The sequence below is a fragment of the Taurulus bubalis genome (assembly GCF_910589615.1).
Source record: "Taurulus bubalis genome assembly, chromosome: 5".
In the NCBI taxonomy this organism is placed as follows: Eukaryota; Metazoa; Chordata; class Actinopteri; order Perciformes; family Cottidae; genus Taurulus; species Taurulus bubalis.
The window spans coordinates 6163074-6179621 of NC_136593.1; the positions used below are offsets into that span (position 1 = coordinate 6163074).

General features: G+C 46.0%; 1 protein-coding gene across 2 annotated transcripts in view; it reads right to left on the reverse strand.

Moving 5' to 3' along the window:
• Nucleotides 1-16548, reverse strand: part of ephb2b (eph receptor B2b) — a gene marked incomplete at both ends in the record, with an annotated part of 113825 nt that overhangs the window by 16152 nt on the left and 81125 nt on the right. For both annotated transcript variants that reach the window (XM_079218086.1, XM_079218085.1), the window contains 2 exons: nucleotides 11959-12294; nucleotides 14217-14372. In XM_079218086.1, coding sequence (XP_079074212.1) covers nucleotides 11959-12294; nucleotides 14217-14372 — 492 coding nt within the window. The remainder of the gene's footprint in view (nucleotides 1-11958; nucleotides 12295-14216; nucleotides 14373-16548) is intronic.

A 16548-nucleotide genomic window follows, 5' to 3' on the forward strand; every position in this document is an offset into this window, starting at 1 on the left:
CTGGTTTCCTTTGCCTTTCAGAAGATATACACATCAACATGTTGAACTTTGAACTGGCTCTATATGGATAGGCCAACACAACAGCATTATGCATTTCCCAAGGTGACATTGACATTGACTTTGCAAATCAAGTTAACAATGCTGTGACCTGCTGTGAGACCTTTTAAACTGAACTTACAGTAAATAGTTGTTTTCCAACAGCTGATGATTAACATTTGAAGTTTGGGACGCTGCAAACTTTAAATGTTAATCATCAGCAAGCAAATGCTGATCATTACACCATCCGCTTTAATCAGCATATGCAGTACCACTCAATGATGATGCAACTTCCCACAAGGACAAGCCACGAGACTGGAATGGATTCCCTCATGAAATCAAGTTTTAAGTCTCTGCAAGTTGATTTTTAATGCAACAGAAACAATATCTCTCTTAAAGACGGAACATCAAACCAAAGACAAATGGAAAACTGTGAGCTGCGATGTGAAGTACACATTTCTTTGTGAAATTAGCACTATTGGTCTATCCTTTTAACAAAAGCCAACACATTCCTTTCTGGTATAATGGGGAGTGGTCATGGTGGACAGTTGGAATAAGTTTACTGTACAACACTATATACATCTTGTAAACATCATAAATAAAAAAGTAGCTTTTCCTTTAGCGTTACTTTATATTAGTCATACAAGTGACGGTGTCTGGGAAAAAATGTCAGGACAAACAAATAGAATAATTTGCCCCCATTGCTTGAGTTTATTCACACATATTCAAGTGAACACAGTTGTTCAGACTCGTTACGTCATGGGTGGCCCACTGCAGTCTTGGGTAGCCTCGGGTCTTAAAACTTTGTACATTATTCTCAGCACAACCATAAGGTCAGGGGAGCGTGATCACCTCACGTCCTCCAACAGCCATTAAGATTAGTTCAGGGTGCCGTGGGTCAGTGTAAAGCTAAGAGAAGCTGAAGATAAAAAGCTCTGTCTGGGGAGCCTGGCAAGGCCTGCAGGCCTCTATGTCTGAGCTGCTTATGTGTGTGTGTGTGTGTGGGAAAGGGTAGGGTGGGCTGTGGAGAGAAGGAGGGGTGCTGGCCAGGATTTATGAACACCGAGCACCACACTCATCCCCTACAGGCCCGTGCTGCCCTCAGCCGGCAGCACAGTGGCTCCCCTGAGTCCCGGCAATAAAGACCGAAGTCTCTCCACCGGCACGCGTTCTCTACGGAAAATCCACTCACTGGGAAATTACAACCGCCACGCCTCTATAATGAAAGATTCTGAGGCTGCATGTGTGTGGGTTTTTTAAAATCTTCTGTATGTAATATGGACGCTGTTCACGGAAGTGAAATGCTCTTGCAACTATCTGTCCTGAAGCGGGGTGGGGGGGGGGGGGGGATATAGCGTGTAAGTGACCACTTAGTCAGAGCCAATGATACATTTAAAAAAAAGTCCCTCATTCTCATCAGCTAATCAGCGCTGCCTTGCAGGCCCTCTGACCCGAACAGAAGCGTCCACCTCGGGCCACAAATCATGATGTCTCATATAAACCGTGATGGTCAAGAGACTGAGCATGTCCTCATGCGCTGCTGCCAGCAGATAATAAATAGACGATCCATATTTCATCTCTGCGGAGCACTTATGCCATGATGGCCTGCGACTCTGCAGCCAGCATACATCATGACGCTTTCCTGGAGCCGGAGGTACAGTAATGTATACAGTATCCAGTCAGGAATCTCCTCCATCTCACTGTACACACTAGTTTGTTTGCAGTCGCAGGACGACAGCCTAATAAGGCAAACAGCTACTCTAAGAGGAGCTCACGAGTATCCCATTACGGATGTACATATATTCAAGACTGCCACATGGCCTGTTCCTGCATAGCATTTCCATTAAACACACGGCGCAGCCTTGCCTAGTAACCCGATACAGAGCCGGGGAAACAAAGGCAGCTCATGTATTCATGTACAGAGGATGGACGCATGCCAACATGAAAAGCTGTTGGAGGAGAACACTGTGGTTTTCTTCTGCTCGGAGAGAACAACTTCCAGACAGCGGGGTGGCAGTCGCCACGTCTGAGCCCGGGAAAACCGATAAGGTTTGGTGTAACGGAAAAACTAACCGGGATTAAATAAAAAAACATGCTTTTTTTTGCGTGTGTGTGTGTGTGAAGTTAATGCGGAGTAAAAACACGCAGTGTTGAAAAAAATAATAAAAAATCGCAATCCAGCTGCGTTGAGTATTTCTAGTCAATTGGGTACATGCATTTTAAACTAAGCTGACATTCCACCAATTGGTCGAGGAATGCAGCGGTACGCCGAGTCAACGTTTCGCTGCAGCCATGATCCACATATGAAAACCATTTTCGTACATCTAATTTATGTAATCTACAAGTCTCCATTGTATTCCAAAACTCTGTGTAGCTAGAACCCCCCCCCCCCCCCCCCCAACTTAATCCATAATTTACAGGCTTGAGTAAATACTTGGTTTTCATTGTGTCAACATCATTCCCCGAGTTATGCCGCCAAATGCGTGTTCTAGTTGTTTCAAGACATTTTCTATGTTGTTACAATAATTATTTCTAAACCAAGGGGATTGCACCCCATTAAAGACAATTAGAAATTAAAAGCAAAGACGTACGAAAGTTTCCTCGTCATTTATATGCCGGAGACCAACTAATCATTAACCATGTCAAGTCGGATAAATTTCTTCAAAGTGGGTGAGCTCCACTTTCTCCGGGATGCTATATTTATAGGTTTTCCCAATGAATGCTCCATTCATGTCCTTAGAACCAATGGAGCGGTTATGATGACAAAGACAGGGATTGTAAGTTTACGTAATTAAATTAGATGGCTGAATTGGAAAGATAAATGGCCCTGATGAACATGTCTGTAACAGGAGTTTCCCATATACCACCAGGAGAGAGAGAGAGAGAGCCGACAGAGGAGCCGCAGACATAATTTCTCATGTCAAATCTGGAGATGCATCACTGATGATTATTAATGTTACATACAAGGTGTTTCATTTTCCCCCCGTTCGCCCCCTGAAACACGGCGCTCAACCGTTGTTTTAACATCGGCAAAATTGATTGTGTTTAATTTATTTTTCGCTAATATATCCAAGTCTGCAAAGACAATAAAGACTTCTAATATGCTGGGGCCCCAGGAGGGGGGTGTCCATCTGAAACCTTCAAGGTTGTGTATCGCATGGCTTGATTGTGAGAGGATGGGAGGCCCCAGCTGTTGTCAAAGAATTAGGTTTCAGACCCCACATCATTACCCAGCCTGGGATCTGATATGAAAGGCGGCTTTGGAGTCTATTCTAGCATGGCGCTCTGGCCTTGGCCCAACAACACAGAACACAAAGGGCTCTGTTTTGCTCAACATCTCTAATAGATGTCTTAGTGTTGTGTTTGAACACCTAGTGACTTCCCTAATCAATTAAAGATGGAGTTTACGGGGATATTTCCGCTCATTTAAATCCAAGCCGATTTAATGGGCCGTGCTTCTGCTTAACAGGAGCGAAGGCTTTCATCCGTCCCATTAATTTATGCCTCTTATCTTTTATTACGCTCCACTCTTTTGGTGGGCTTTTTTTTTTCTTCCACTTTCTCTTTGACCGTTCCCTTGTTTGGCTGCAGTTCTACTGTTAAGCCTCATTACTAAGTACTGCTATGAGCATGATGGGCATATTCATTAAGCGGGGCCACTGGAGTGAGACCATTGTGGCTGGATGGCTGCAGAGGGGAGCTCAGTCATCGGTGCCCGTGTTCAAACCGCCCTCTTTGGACAGGTCTTATCCCGGAGTGGAGGGGGGGTAGTTCAGGTGCTCCAGGAGCCGAAGACACCAACACCTACTGTTCCTTCCAGCCATGCTCGGAGGGCTAGGGGTGGGGGAATTACGGTAAATCGAAATAGTGCCTTTTTATTCTCTGCAAGAGACGACACCACCTCACGATGTGATACCTTTTGCTCTGTTTCAGTCTTTACAAAATGCAAAAAAGGAATAACCTCGAACATTTGCTGTCGCATGAATCGCATGCTTCTGAGAAAGTATATGTTTCAGGCCTTTTATCTGTCTCTTTCTAACATCCTAATGTGTCTACAACCATGTGGTTCTGATGATTAGACGTTCTGCTGCAGAGAGCAATGCTATGATTTGGGGGAAGCTGGTGGGGGAGGTAGCGAGAACAGGTCCGGGCTCGTAAATCCCTTTTCCTTTTCATTGTAAAAATCGGTTTCCCCGCAGCGCAGTCTCTCCCAAAGGGCCCAAAACCAGCTGGTTCTCCACCGGGCCGCCTCCCAAAGAGGCTGCCGCTGCTCCGCTCTCCCCGACTGCCGACCATTTATGAGCGGCACATCGAGCCGTCTTAAAGGGAGAGGCCCATATTTGCATGTACTTTTAGCATGCTGGCAGCCTGCCGTGTTTCCCCAGCTGCAAGGGATTGTGGGTTTTTACATCTATAAAGATTTTCCAGTGCAGTAAAGCTACAAAAAGTGAGATTTCAGTTCGTCAAGTTTTAAACCATATGCACTGGAAAAGATTGGGGGCTATAATGCACTCGTATACACACCATAAGCTAATTATAAAATAGGCACTTTGGGGGCTTGAAGAGTTTTCAGATGCTTGCAGAGGTTAGGGCTTAAATCTAAACCAACCGAGATCAGTATGTATGGAGGCAACGCGGCAGAGAGAATTATTTAGCAGAAACTGAGCCGTCATACAAGCGGGGAAAACATATATTGTTCATGAGAGGTTCTGTGCTGAATACAACGCTCAGTATTTGAGCCCCTTTGAGCTTTTTAAATTTTCTTTGCATAATTGAATAGTACACATAGTTCTTTACTGAAGGGACTCCCATTCAAAAACACATGGCTCGTCTGTGCTTTGAGCGACGTTCATCTGACTGAAGGAAGGTCAAAACGCCGAGCGAGGACCTGCACAGCGTCGACAGCTCGATTCCAAACGCATGTCCATCCGGTTCCATTTTAAGAATTGGAACGTTTTCAATAAACCAAACCAGATAGATATTTTTTGTGAATGTCCAACATGGACCGAATTACGGCTCTTGAAAAAAGCTTATTTTAATACAATACAAAGTTAGAACATTGTCAAAAGGCCCCTTGTGAAAGATAGATTGTAAAAAAAAGTATTTTACAAAAGGCTCACAGATCTGCTGTGGTCTTTTAGTCTCTCGGGGCGATTTGGGCTGAACAGACAGAATTCTTGAGCTGATGTGGAAGGAGGATTCTGACTCACGGCTCTGGGGGAACTGGATTCTGTTTAATATGCACGCTGTTTTTCTGCATTTAAACAACTTCTACTAACTGGCATCGGCCAGGAAAAGAAAACTCCTCAAACCACGGATTGCATGTCAATATTTTTATATTGTTGGAAAAGGGAAGCGCGGGCTCCAGCTCTCTCTTTTTTTTTTTCTGATTCGGTCGGTGGCACGCAAAAGAAATGTGAAGTTTGAATAACTTTGTGTTGGAAGAGGAAGTAGAACGCTGACGAGAGCAGAACAGAGCTGAATAGCCGTTTCCAAATTGTGTTATGTGGACTGACATGATTCAGCCCACGTTAACGTGCCGAAATAACCAAGAATGCGTGCTACCACGTGAACGTGCACAATTCATAGTTGGAGTTTCCTGGATTCGATACATCTGTAAAAGTGCATCTCAAATCTTCTAAATCGGAACAGTTGCCGTCAGTTGCTCCAAAACAATCACCTCATTACACAGTCTGAGTATTATATTTAGTAATGTCATATCTAGGACTCCCACCACCTCCTACTGTTGCTGCTGCAGAGCAGCTCCGGGGGAACACTTTTTTTTTTTCATCTTCTTCCAAACAACATCAAGACGTGAAAGTTGCATGAAGCACATCTGCTCCAGTTCAATTTTAATGCACAGAGATGACTTCTGGCTTAACGTAGAAGTCATGCTTATCCACACACACGCACCCACACACACGCACACGCACACACACAGTGAGGTTGCAGCAACGACTGGCACACAATGGGAGGGATTATAAAAGATCATCTCCGCTTATAAAGTTCCTGACCCCAATTTACACATGAAATCTTGGAGGGGATGATGGTGGTGGATGCAGATCGCATGATCAGCGTGATCTACGTGAGTGAATCGAGGCTGCATTAAAAAATGAGAAGGCTTTAGTGACATTCGAGCGGGAGCGTTGGTGGGAGCAGCAGCTTGCCGTGTTCAAACCAGAAACTCCAGACAATGACGTCCCTGTTTTGCATCCGCCTTAAAAGGAATACTTGATCCGAGTGTCACCACAGGAACTTGAACTTCAGGAGTGTGTTTGGCAAAGAGAACGGGAGAGAAAGAAAACGAGAGCGAGGCCAAACGAGACAGAAGAGAGAGGAGCGCCATTGTGTTCATCACGGATCCATTTTCCTAATTGCCGAAGTTAACTCCATGAAGTTCATACACGAATCTATAAATTTAACACCACAGTGATGAGTGGGTCGAGACCCCTTTTTGCTTCATCAACTTTTATTTATTATCTCTTTTTTCTTTCTTTTTAAATCATCATCCTCCCGGATGTAAAGAGTAAATAAATGACTGCATTAAAGCACAGTCAATTAATTCAGGCATTTTAAATCCGCAGCTAATGCACTCAACAATAATGAATTGTGTGTTCGCATTATGTTCCCTTTCATAGCCCACTGGGCTGAAAGATCATGGCCTTTTAACCTGATTTGTATGCAGGCGATGTGCATCCTCTATTCCCTGAGCAGGCCTGAAGAGATCCATAGGATGTGTACAGCAAAAATATCCACATGTCTACTGAATGCTTTATGAACACGATCAATTAGTTAACTCATTTTGACCATCCATGTGCTAATCCGCTCATAGGGGGAGTCATAATTAAATTCATATTGCATGCATAGGTTATTTATATAATATATATATATATATATATAAAAGTCATCTGATGAGACCCCGCAGGCTGCTCACCGCACTCTTTATCGCTATAAGCTCATCTCTCTCTCTCTCGTCTGGGTGTGTCTTTTTCTTTTTGTAAACAGGTTGCTTCGAATCGACGGCTCGTCTCAGGGCTCTGTCAGCGGCGTGGCTCCAGGTGCATGCTGGGGCCTCCTGTCTGTCTGCCTGGCTGACCTACACGGGCACCCGCCATATGTGTCCTCCGTGACGCCTTCTGTCACCGCCATGCATGCTAGTGGTTCTCATGTCTGACTCGTGCACTCGGAGCAGAATTTCTGCCGATGATATCGCGAGCCGGAGTTTGTTCGTGCTACTTCATTTTAGAAGTGTTAATGTATGTAGGTAAACTTAATCTTTTCCACGCCAATGACTTCAGGTAATGAGAGAATGTACTTGTATTAAATGGATTTCCTTTTACTTAAATAGCTGTGTTTTTAGGAAACTGTACAGTTTTTTTAATAAAGCACATTGCTTTTTTTTGAGTCAAATAGATTAAAATGGCCTTGCATGAGATCGAGGCCGATAATCAAGCATCATTCAGTGGCGTCAGGTAGTTATGTGTTGTGTTTACCAATCGAATGCGTCACTGAGGCTCTAGCATTGGGAGTAGCTCTTTCTATGGGCCTATATGTTCATTGCCACTACACTGCATATACTCTGCACGCATTTCAACTGGTGCCACTGGCCTACAGTCAACAGTGTAGTAGCCACATTTGGCTGGCTGGTGGATTGACACATTCTGGCAGTCCCACCTGGCTCTGCACCACGGCTTTTCACACCACGGCCCAGTGGAGCGGCGGAGGCCCCGGTAGCCTGGTTACTCCGGTGCCGGGCAATTTGGACAGTAATTAAGTCGTAAATCCCCCCCTCCTCCCCCCAACCGCATGAAGAGGCTGCATATCCGACTACAGCGCGCGTCCTCTGAGTAATGTGCTTCACTTCCACAATCAGCCAGTTCACCTGATAAGAAACCAATTCGGCTCCTCTGCTTCTCGATAGCATTAGCAGCAGACGGCGTGGCTCACCTTGAGTTAATGAAACGCCTAAACAAATACGTCCTCTGGAACCTCATACAGCCAACCACTATAGAATGCAATATGGCGTGCGCACGGAGTATATGGAGATCTAATTCATCTATTGTGCAATTCTGAATTATATCACAGAATACTGACAGTTTGAATTTCACCTCTGTGCACATGATGATACAGCAGCTCCAGTGTAAGCTCGCACATAACTAGCAGTCCCGTTATGAGTTGGTTATTTTGTGTGTGTGTATTTTTTATTTAAACATGAATTAGTTATTTGGCAATCCGTACAATAACTAAAATATAGACTACTGCCTTCATATACACTGACAAAGGTTTTTAGATTTTTTTTTTTATAAAGAGATTAGCTCTTACTGACCGTATAAGTCAGGTGTAACTGTAAAACATGTTACTGAACCGACAAAAACAAATGCTAGCTTGCAAATTGTTGGCCCGTTTAGAGTGAAGAGATGAAATGCAATAGTCAGTCAGTAAACTTTACGAATGCCGTTTAAGGAAGTCGAGAACGGCGACGTCAAAGCTCGACAATTTTGAATACATTTTGCAAAAGTAACACAGAGTAATTCAATATATCGAGGCTGATAGCATTATTATTCGTTTATAATATCGTGGGCGTGAATTCTTTTGGCCGTCTGATATCGTGACGTGATCGTTTCCTAGCAAATATTTATTTCACTCGCAAAATAAATCAAAAATTGTAATGGTGCAATTTAGTAAATCCCTGCTTTGGAACTACTTAGTCATTACTAAGACCTTGAGAAGGACCTCACACACAACGTGTGCACTCTTGTGTGTGTTTGTGGCCTCTTCATCCAGCCAATGCGTCTCCGACTGTGCGAAGACAAAATGGCTATTAATGAGAGTCTATTAGGACAAAATCACATCCTGCCGCTCATCTGTCAGAGGCGTTTGATTAATCCTCTGGGCGGGAACGTGGTTTTTTCCTTCATACATTAATAATGGATGTACTGTGGGCCAACTAAGATCAGAGGAGGGGGAGGGGGAGGACGTGGGAAACGAAGGAGGACGTTGCAGGAATGGTGTTGAAATGGTAAAGTGGTTAGAAAGGGCAAATGTGTGCTCTCAGATGATGTCGGTACTTCAGGTTCTTCTTCAAGCACAGAGAGGGTACTCCACGCTGTGTCAGTGAACAGACTCGACCACGTGACCTTCCTCCTGCGAGACGAGAGCCTCACTAGACAGTGAGTCACCTTGCCGGTAGTTTCGAAGGCAGCAAAGTAATGTGGTGACTTTGTCCCTTAAATTCCCCGTTGCAATGTTGTTTTAATACTTTAAATAGGATCATTCCCAAATGATGACCATGAAGCCACTGAGCTCAAGAACATTATTTATTTATTTTTATGTTTGTAATGCATCGCTGCAATAATATATGTAAATGTCCCCCCAGTGTGACCATACGCCGACTATTTGTCACACCGGTCTTAGTTCAAACTTGCGCTCACACACACACACACACACACACACACACACACACACACACACACACACACACACACACACACACACACACACACACACAAGCCCCTATGATTTTCACCCTCAGTCCCTGACAGAATGCACCAGATTTGCTCCCTCTGCTCATTAAATGTCAAGCTAAGAGAAACATTTTATAAACAGCTCAAAGCCTTGTGACTCATTATTATAAAAAAAAAAAAAAGGCTTGGAGGGGCATTTCAAGGCTTCTGCACATATTCAACACAATGCAAGTTTTGGGGAATTAGTCATATGCTTATAAAACGGGCTTGAGCGCCGTTCAGCCCGGCATCTGCCTTTGTGTGGCATTACAGTGTGTAATCAAGCGCCGCACTTTCCAGGGCAATCACGTCCTTTTATCGCGGAGGAACTGTCGCCAACCACCTACGGAGTGGGAGGATAAGCCCCGCGGGTAATGGAGGGCGGTGGGTGCTTGATTGGGTACGGCGGCGAGTGAGACGTTCTGCACACGTCTCTCTCTCCACCCCCCCCCCCCCCCCCCCCCCCTTCACACCAACAAGTCATAGCTGAAGACGGATGACACAAGATGTGGGGGACTTACTTTATTCGTTGCTTTCATGGACACTTCAGCTTCTGGCCGAAGCCTACTTGAGAGATTGATTAACACGCCATATAATATTTCAAATACTTTTGTATTTTTTTTGTATTTTTTATTCATCTAACTCCCTCTCGGTGTAAGAGGGAGGCGCAGAACTGCCTGAGGTAATTAGAGGTGACATGATGTTTATGTAACCTCCAAGCCTCACGAACCAGATGCAATTATGGGCTCCTGGTCCCCGTGACCCCAAGCCTGTAGCGCAGCCCCGCAAAACTGCAACCCCGTGTCCCAAGGGTGAGCCTGGTTTCGCGGGGTGATGGGGGGAAGGCGGGAGGGCGGAGTGGGCGCAGGCAAGAGTTGAGTTCTTTTCACAGCTCCCTCTGACGGGAGCCCTTGCGGCCTAATCCAAAGTGACGGGCACTTCAGTGGAGAGGGCGCAGAGCCCCCCAATTTCCGCCAGGACCCCACGGCATGGGGGGGAAGCTGGAGAAGCCAAGGGTTGGGGTGGCAGACTTATTGTGGCCCAGCGAGAAAGAGCGGGGCAGGGGCCTCATTACAATGCTTAACTGCACTCACAGGCCCTCATTAACCCACCACACCAGTGACTCAAATCAAAACAGACAATAAAAAAAAAGGGTCGCCGCCTGAATAAAAGGCCCCCATTCTAGCGCGGCGTGGAGTTCCAGCATTGTAAATGAGTGCTTTACGGCGCTTTTACACACACGTAGATGTCCGTAAACATTGAAGCTTGCAACAATAGGTCATTTTAAGTGTGGAAACCTCCTCTTAAATGTTGTCATCCCACTTGTGTACCCTTTTCCATTTGACTGCTCGTACGCAGGCCTCTGGACATCTGGGAACTCCAGAGGAAAGTAATGAGAGAGTGAGAGTGTAGTTAAACAAAACCCAATATGTCCGTTGCAATAAAACCACAGTAACAGTTCTTTTAGGTAGCTCAGTCCTAGACGACGGCCCCTCAGTGGAGGGGAATGGATGATGTGAGATGACAGGCACTTACGTACGTTGCTAATGGGATGCAAAGCCAGTGCAGAGATGAAGCCCCCACCCCTCCGCCCCCCGCTCATCAGCGCTTGGGGGAGAAAAGCTTGGCACGCCAAATGATGCGTTTCATAGAGACAATTAAAGAGCAAATCAATGCTGCTGCCTCTGTGAAATAATTAGAGATGCGGCCGACTTCGACCGCAACCAGGCAGTGGAAGGAATGCAAAGCTCCAGAAGAATCATCGAAGGAGATTTTGAGTTATATTTCTTGAAAGATCTCGCAGATAAAAGAAAAGTTACCCCGGTCACCGAGGGAACCTGCTATTCATTACTGAGTACTGGCTTCTTTGAAGTAGTGTTTATTTTACAAGCTAGCTCCCACATAGCATATGCATAGTGTATTAGGGATATGCGCACACTATGTTTTTAATTATTTTTGATGTACTGCAGCACAATTGTACAATCAAGTAGGTGGATGAGAGTGGAGCTGTAATCACAGCGGCTGAAGTGGAGGAGAGGCAGCGCCGGGCCTGTTCTCGAAAAAAAGTCTGAAAAACATGGTGATGAGGTCACGCTGTTAAGACCAGCAGGCCATCACATTCTGTCTGTCACATCATCAACGGCACTCTCCCTCCCAGTTTAGAGCCCCCTCAATCTGCATACATCACCATACGGGAGAGCGGCGAACCGAACTTAGTGGAGGTCTATGCGCTGTGCATTATGTGCTCGGAGAGGAACGAGTGTGATGAAGAGGCACTGCGCGGGGCGTGAGCGGCAGAGGAGCAACACAGGAATAGATACGGGGGGGGTGAAAATAAAAAACGCAAAAGAGAAGAGGAGAGGAGAGGAGACCACATGGGGAATATAAAGTGCAGAAAAAGACAGATGGGCCCACTTACCAGCCTGGTTAGTGGTGATGTTGACTGAGGCGTACTGAGGGGAGTAGGGGCTCTGATCTGACACCCCGTTGACAGCCTGCACCTCAAACGTGTACTGCGTGTGGGCCAACAGGTCGCTGATGTAGACCCGGGGTTCTGTCAGCCCCAGCTGACGGGGCAGAAACTGCACGTTGTCGCCGCAGCGGGTGCAGCCTCCCCGGCCGCCGCCGCAGCTCTTGCAGATGATGTTGAAGACGACGTCCTCGCGGCCGCCCGAGTCCCGGGGAGGCGTCCACTCCAGCATCACGGAGGTTTCGTTCACGCTGGAGATGACGGTCTGGGGAGCCGAGGGGACGGCTGGAAAAAAAAAAACACGAGAGACGCTCTGTAGTTAAACGCTAGAGTGATTTAAAACGCTGCGCAGATACTTTGGGCAGTCGGGGAAGTGAGCTCCCCGCTCAATGTGTTGTGTCAAACGCTCCACTGCCGAGTTTGATGATGCATCCCTTGTGGGTTCGTCGCTACAATGGACCACATGACTGTGACTATGTGAAAGGGGTCACTTGTAAAGTTAGAAATGTAGATTAAGGCTGTTTTAAAATGTGTTCAGAGGACAAAAAACAGTGTTTTTGGTCTTATTTGGAAAGCTTACCTACAATGCACACAGTAAAGGAAGCATGCACTACATTCTCTAGCATTGTTCAGATGCTATGTTGCATACATAATTGCCAACTCTCCTCAAATTACACAGGTGACGAGAACATCCACGCGCTCACTAAAAGGCTCTGGCTTCTCATTGATGCTGCCAGCGCTCCGACCTTCCCTCTGGATGCCCATTCGGACTCTCTCATTCTCCGCGCCGCTGTCCACTTTTTGACGAGTGTTTTCTTAACGTCTATTCTCGATAGTTTTCTCATGGAGCGTTGTGTCGAGTTACTGCGGCGGAGAGAGAGAGCGACAGAGAGAGAGAGAGAGGTTCTCCCGCCGAGACTTTCTGAGCAGCTAGAGGCATCGCAGGGTGGAAACTTTCCACATGGTGCTGCATGTTGAGTGACAGGCCAAACAAACAAACAATGAGAAGTGTTTATCTTTTACAGCCATGTGCGCCTAATTGTGGAAGTCGTATCCTCCTCGACTAATGGGATAAACAGCTCCCCTCCGCCCACAACATCCTAAATCTGAATCGATCACTTCTTATTTAACCTCCTCTTAATTGGCGGCAATTAACAGATCTCCGGCTCTGGAAGGAAGCCCGCTGGAGTGCCCTTCTTGGTGTCTCTCATACATGGAAACATAACTCCTCCTTGGCATCTCCTTCCTCGAGAGGAGGACTCCTAACCCCCTCCTCTCCATTAGCTGGCGGGCTCCGATGGGCCCATTCCCTTGCTTTAATCAGGCCTGGGCCCTGCTGCGCTTAATACGAGTGACGTGACGCTGCTGCTTTCTCATTCACAACAGCTGCTCGACTCCCAGAGCCAGGCTTATGCAAATCTCCTTTGTTGGAGACCATCAAATCTCTTCCCTCCTCTCTCCCTTTCAACAGGCAGAGAGGGAGAGTGAGGGGAAAAACACTACCCGGACGTTGAAAGGAGCTTTTTTTTCTTCTTCTTTTTTTCCTCACTCACCCCTGTTTTGTTTTAGTAAGACCACAGTCTATGCACTGATTCTCTTGTCTTCCTCACATACACACATCCCCTCTCCATCCCTCTCAAATTGCCTCTCCTTCATTCCTTTCCCTCATGCTTCACCCCTCCCTCCTTCCCTCACTCGCTTTGGTCTATCCTTTCCGTCTCTCTGTGTCTCTCTGAACCTCGGTGTCAGTCTCAAATTCAAATTCAAATTCAAACAGCTTCATTGGCATGACAAGAGAGGGGTCTCGCCTGGGCTCTTTCTCCGTGCCGGCCCCTTTACAAAACACCGCGCCCTGGCCCAGTAACCTCTGGTCCGGCTCGGAGCACGGGACTGTGTGATGTTGAGGAGGGGCAGCCGAGCCTTGTGTGTCGGGTCAGATCTGTGGACAGCCACACTGAGGGCATGTCAGCGTCGCGTCGGTGTGAGGGACAGCTCTGACAGGATTTCTCTGTTTGGAGTTACACAGACTACTACCGGGGGCCTCATCTGATTTGCGGGTGTCAAATGTGCATGTGCCAAAAAGTTCATATTTGAAATCAAAAGACTTTTGTGGGTGCGTATTCATGTCTGTGTACTTTGTGTGTGTGTTTTTTTTTTTTTAGTGCAAGTTAAAGTTCACACGTTAGGACCTGAGTGCTGGTACGTACTCGTGCACGGCATCTGGAGAGGATCCGAGTCGGTGCGGTAGAATCCGCTGCGGCAGACGCAGTTCATGGCGCCTTCGCTGGTGGTGCGGCTGTTGATGGGACACTGCATGCAGGGCTCCTCTTTCTGGGTCGGCTTGAAAAAGCCCGACGGACAGGCTGAAAGACAGAGGAGGACACGTGTGAGAAGCTTGAGTAAAAAAGATGAGCACTTTAATTTTTTCATTTTTCCAAAAGCACAGAGAGTGTATATTAAAGTTGTCATACGATCTTCTACTCCTGTTTATTCACAGCGCCCAGTGTACACTTAACAAGTCAGGAGCAAAATAAAACACATGTAAAAGTACACACACAAAGACAGGTAACAATATTAATATGACAAAAGGGTTAGTTCATTTTTAAAAACAGATACTGTGTGATCTACGTCTGTAAAATTCGGATTCTCAGCCGGCGACTGCGAGAGAGATCTCAGTGAACAGAAAAACTAACTTGTTTCCAGCCTGGATTTCAAAAGTATCAACCGGCCTCCCGAATGTGCGGCGGGAGATTACTTCAGAGAAGTGGAGCTCAGTGGGCAGAGACTTATCGAATGGAGGAACGGTTAAGTAACGAGGCGACGTAAAGGGTGTTACGTGAGGGCATACGATGTTTTGAGGTCAACCACCACAATTTAAGCAGCAGATTGCAATGAAATAAATGAAAAAAAAAAAAAAAGTAATTCCTAGGAGGACAGCAGCAGCACAATTCCATTTAAAATACACTGTAAAAGCATTCAGGCTTCAAGTGTTGCTTTTCTTTTTTTTGATTAATCACCCTTCTATCCCCCATCAGGACATTCATTTCCTTCAGACAAGGCAATCGCCTCGTCATTTATTTCAGAAAATAGAGGGAAAACCCAAGGAGACCCACAAATGACTCATTGATGAGAAATTAAAAGCAAGAGATGTCCAACGTACAGATCAGCGCGGGCCGCCTCACAAACACACACCAGTGAAGCCTCGCATGTGAGGCAACTCTCTCTCAGACGTGGCAACATGTTGTCAGTTTGTCTTGAATTATTCACCGAGCTCTACTTGCCTGAGAAGTCTCGATGTGCGCCGCATTCTGTTAAGAGCCCTTTTAAAAAAAAAAGGCCCTTCTGTGGAAACCTGGGAGGGAGGCTGCATTCGTGATGGAGACGCATTACATTCTGTATGTGCATGTGCCCGTGTGTGTGTGTGTGTGTGTGTGTGTGAGGGCTATGCGTGGGGGTGAACCTGTTTGTTGCCATGAGCATCCATCATTGCAGGGATCAACAAACTAGCTTAGCTGTCTGTGAAATCCCCTCATCTTCTCTTGAGTCACACACCGCCTAAACCTCCACTGCCAAAAAAGTAACTGTTTTTCAGCATTTGCACCTGCCCCATGTCAGGAGCTTTTTTAAAAAAAATATATATATATATTTTATTCTATCTTGGACCAAAGCAGATATGGTTTTGCCCGAGGTAACGCGGCTCACCACCTGCCCCCACCGATGAAAGACAAAACGCAGAGGTGTTGAGACAGAGGTGTTGGAAGTACAGTAGCATGAAAGATTCACACTCGGGACACACTGCGGATCTGAAAATAAACCCCCCTCTCCTCCCCTCGCCTCCAGGTCTGTCTGCGCTGCTGTTGTTCTTTAGTAACAGTGTAAAAATGAGGAAAGAAAACGAAGCAGCTTTTCCACAAATGTATGATACTTCTCCAAATACATTTCTATTATTTATATTAAGTTTAGCGCTAGAAGGTTCAGAGGCATATTTTCTTAAACAAATTTAGAAAATTATTTTTGCTCATTGTGGGAACAGCCCCCCCCCCCCCCACCCCCTCCGCGCCCCATTTCTAAAAACTTACTATGACCGCAGTGTTCTACATCGTAAAGTCATAAAAATACAGACACTATTTCATTCTGAGGCTGCACAGGCAATTACAACTTAACTGTAGCATCTGGAATATGGAAACATCTGCAGCTGCAACTCCCATTAAAAGGAGGCCAGATCACAAAGCAGAATTAATCCGGGTCCAATCCCAATGTTTATACTAGACCGACACATCACTGTAGTCGGAGACCCTACAGGCCAGGGATTAATGGTCCCCCTCCTTTGTAACTCAAAGCACATGACTCAGCTCCAGCACCTTCTAAATCTGATCTGGCCATTACAATGATTCAAAAACTTATATTTGTATTTTCTTAAAGAAAGCAATGAGCTGATATGTTTCTGCAGTAGTAAATTATATTAGTCTCACTTTCTAGGCAGTGGTTCAATGTGATCGGCCAAAGCCTTCTACTTGGGACTGGGCGCGGTAAAAACTG